General features: G+C 47.5%; 1 protein-coding gene across 1 annotated transcript; it reads right to left on the reverse strand.

Moving 5' to 3' along the window:
* Positions 1-736: 736 nt before the first annotated feature.
* On the reverse strand, positions 737-1,381 carry Pmar_PMAR002637 (conserved hypothetical protein; the record flags this gene model as incomplete). Its single annotated transcript, XM_002782492.1, has 4 exons — positions 737-846; positions 903-982; positions 1,033-1,143; positions 1,186-1,381. Coding segments are annotated over 4 exons (497 nt in total), but the record flags the coding sequence as incomplete, so codon positions are not given.
* Positions 1,382-2,459: the final 1,078 nt, after the last annotated feature.

The following is a 2,459-nucleotide window of genomic DNA, read 5'->3' on the forward strand; positions in this document are numbered from 1 at the left end:
GGAAGGTGACCTTGTCCGGGACTTCAGCTGAGAGCAGAGTGATTTGCCTAGCCTTGTCCCGACGAGCCACCGCAGATCTCGACGACAGGATTCTGAGTACAGCCTGAGAGTCGGTGAAAACTCCCCAGTTTTCCTTTCCGTCCGTGTATCGAGGGAAACCGCCAAATAGTCAGCCACCTTTGTGCTTATCGAAGCGAATTGACGTCCAGCACTAGTGCTGGGTGTCTGGAAAATGTCGTCGACCCATACTTCCAGAGGCTTGCCTGGTAGGAATGTTCCTTTCCTGACGGATCAGTTCGCGACACGAGCTCTTTCCTCAATGTTACGCAAGGTCGCGGACGAAAGCCTGGAATTTCCTTGCTGATAGCTCACGCATGCTCGAAAACATGGATCGATTGTCACAACTACAGTCCGGATAGTAACTGCACAATAAGTTAATGGAATGACAGATACCCCAATAGTCATATCAAGATTGTCATCAACGAGTAACTTCGATTAACTTAGTTAGCTACAGACCACAACTTTTAGCAGTAGAAAGCGTAGGATGGTTATTTGAACGAACTGCTAGAAGCTATAGCAGTTACTCGTGAAAGGATAAGATCAACAGAATGTAGACATGAAGTTCACAAGTATACGCACATTTCGCACAACTTTCTCGAAAAGGTGAGAAAGTTGCGGTTGGGCACTGAGGGTGATGTAATTGGTGCAAGAGCAAGAGATACAAATTGAATGGTGGCTATTGAGCTTCGGCATTTATAATTGCGTTCTGGGAAATGATGCCCTTGAGGTTTATTGGGGGCTCGCTAGCTTGTTTCAAAGCATGTGCGATCTCTGGGAGCTGAATGCCTGAAAGACGCAGAACATCGGAGTGATAGTGATATGAATGTGGTGTGCTCTCTCACCCGCAAATGAGATCCCACTCAGATAGAAAGGGCCTCTGTACTTGGGGAATCGACTGAAAAACTCCTCCACGAATCTGTATCTGATGATGGCTAAGAAGATCTAACGAAATCCCATGAGATTCGGACTAACATGTTCTCCACAATCTCTCCTATGGCTGTCTCAGGTGGCCCTCCTTTGCTGTAACCCACCCCAGTGGGTTGATCCAACCAGATGCCATTGGCCCTGTTAGTCCACGAGTTCCTGAAACATTCATCTTGAAAATCATCGATGTCGGCAAATTACGGGTGGATGGATGTCGCAGTTCCTTCTTTGTTCACCATGCAAGGACCGTTGTATTCGACCGCTGAAGCAGTTCCGCTCCCGCCTGGGCCACCGTCAACCCATAGGAAGATCGGATCAGTTGCTGGACTATTCCTCGATTCGAAAAACCAAAAAAAGTACCTGTCGACAGGTACTAGTGAGCAGTAAGAAACCCGAACTACTAGGTACTACCCCGTAGCAGTGAGCAGTAGTTCTCACTCCCTCTCTGGGTTTCCCGGGTCCACAGCATAGCGCCCATGAACTTGCTCAACGTTGGGATCACAGAGCCCCCTTTGCCATTAGTAATGACCTTGAGACCCTCCGAGGTAGTGTTCGTAGGACCAATTTCACTATAAGACACTTCTGGGGCTACATGAAGAGCTTCAGGCGTCCACAGGAGGCTGCTCAACCTTAGCAAATTCACAGTAAAGAGCATGAGGGATGTTACTCAACTGCCAGAAATAAATCTACCTTTGAGCACAGGAGATCCGGACGAGGACATGATCGGGTCGTCACTTGATACTATAGAAAGTCTATGCTAGTGACTCTTACAAAATAGTCCTGCGATCGACAAGGGTGCCATCAGTAATCCTCAATAGAGTCCAACGGAAGACTCTAAAGGCGATCGATCGTTTAACGCATGCAAACGTGAGCTATGGGACATGGGATGGGATAATCTCCATCGTCAAGGGCCGCCTTGGTTTGTGATTACGCATTGTAGACGAGTAGTCATACTGTCAATCAATACATTACTATCAATGGCCTCGAATATGGTTTTAATGCGAGTGAGAAATGCCGATTCGGTGGCGCATGGGCCTTCCTTTGCGGCTACAAGGCGGAGCCTGTTCTTGAGTATCGAGAAACAATTCTCAACAGGATTAAGGTCTGGGCTACGCTGAGGAAAGCCCGCGTAACTACACTTAGAATCTCGTAGGACTCTCAAGCAAGCCTGAGATCGCTGTGAGATGAAATTATCACACAGCGCCACCCGTCTTTTAGAGTGATTAGTGGTGCTCCTTCTGATTAGGATAGGAATTATGTGTTCCTTCAATACCTCACAGTACGAGCTCCCAGAACTATTTGGTATCTGTACTATGGAAGAATTCATCCCATATCCTATAATTTCCACCATTTTAATCTTCTTACTGCATGAGAAGCAACTACGAGAAGTCTGAGCTGCTAACCGCGTGTGCACCCACGTCCTGTCACGCTGAGCTGCTCTACCATGTTGCGAGCGAAACCCATGGATATTCCAT

Source organism: Perkinsus marinus, assembly GCF_000006405.1.
Source record: "Perkinsus marinus ATCC 50983 genomic scaffold scf_1104296939620, whole genome shotgun sequence".
NCBI lineage: Eukaryota > Perkinsozoa > Perkinsida > Perkinsidae > Perkinsus > Perkinsus marinus.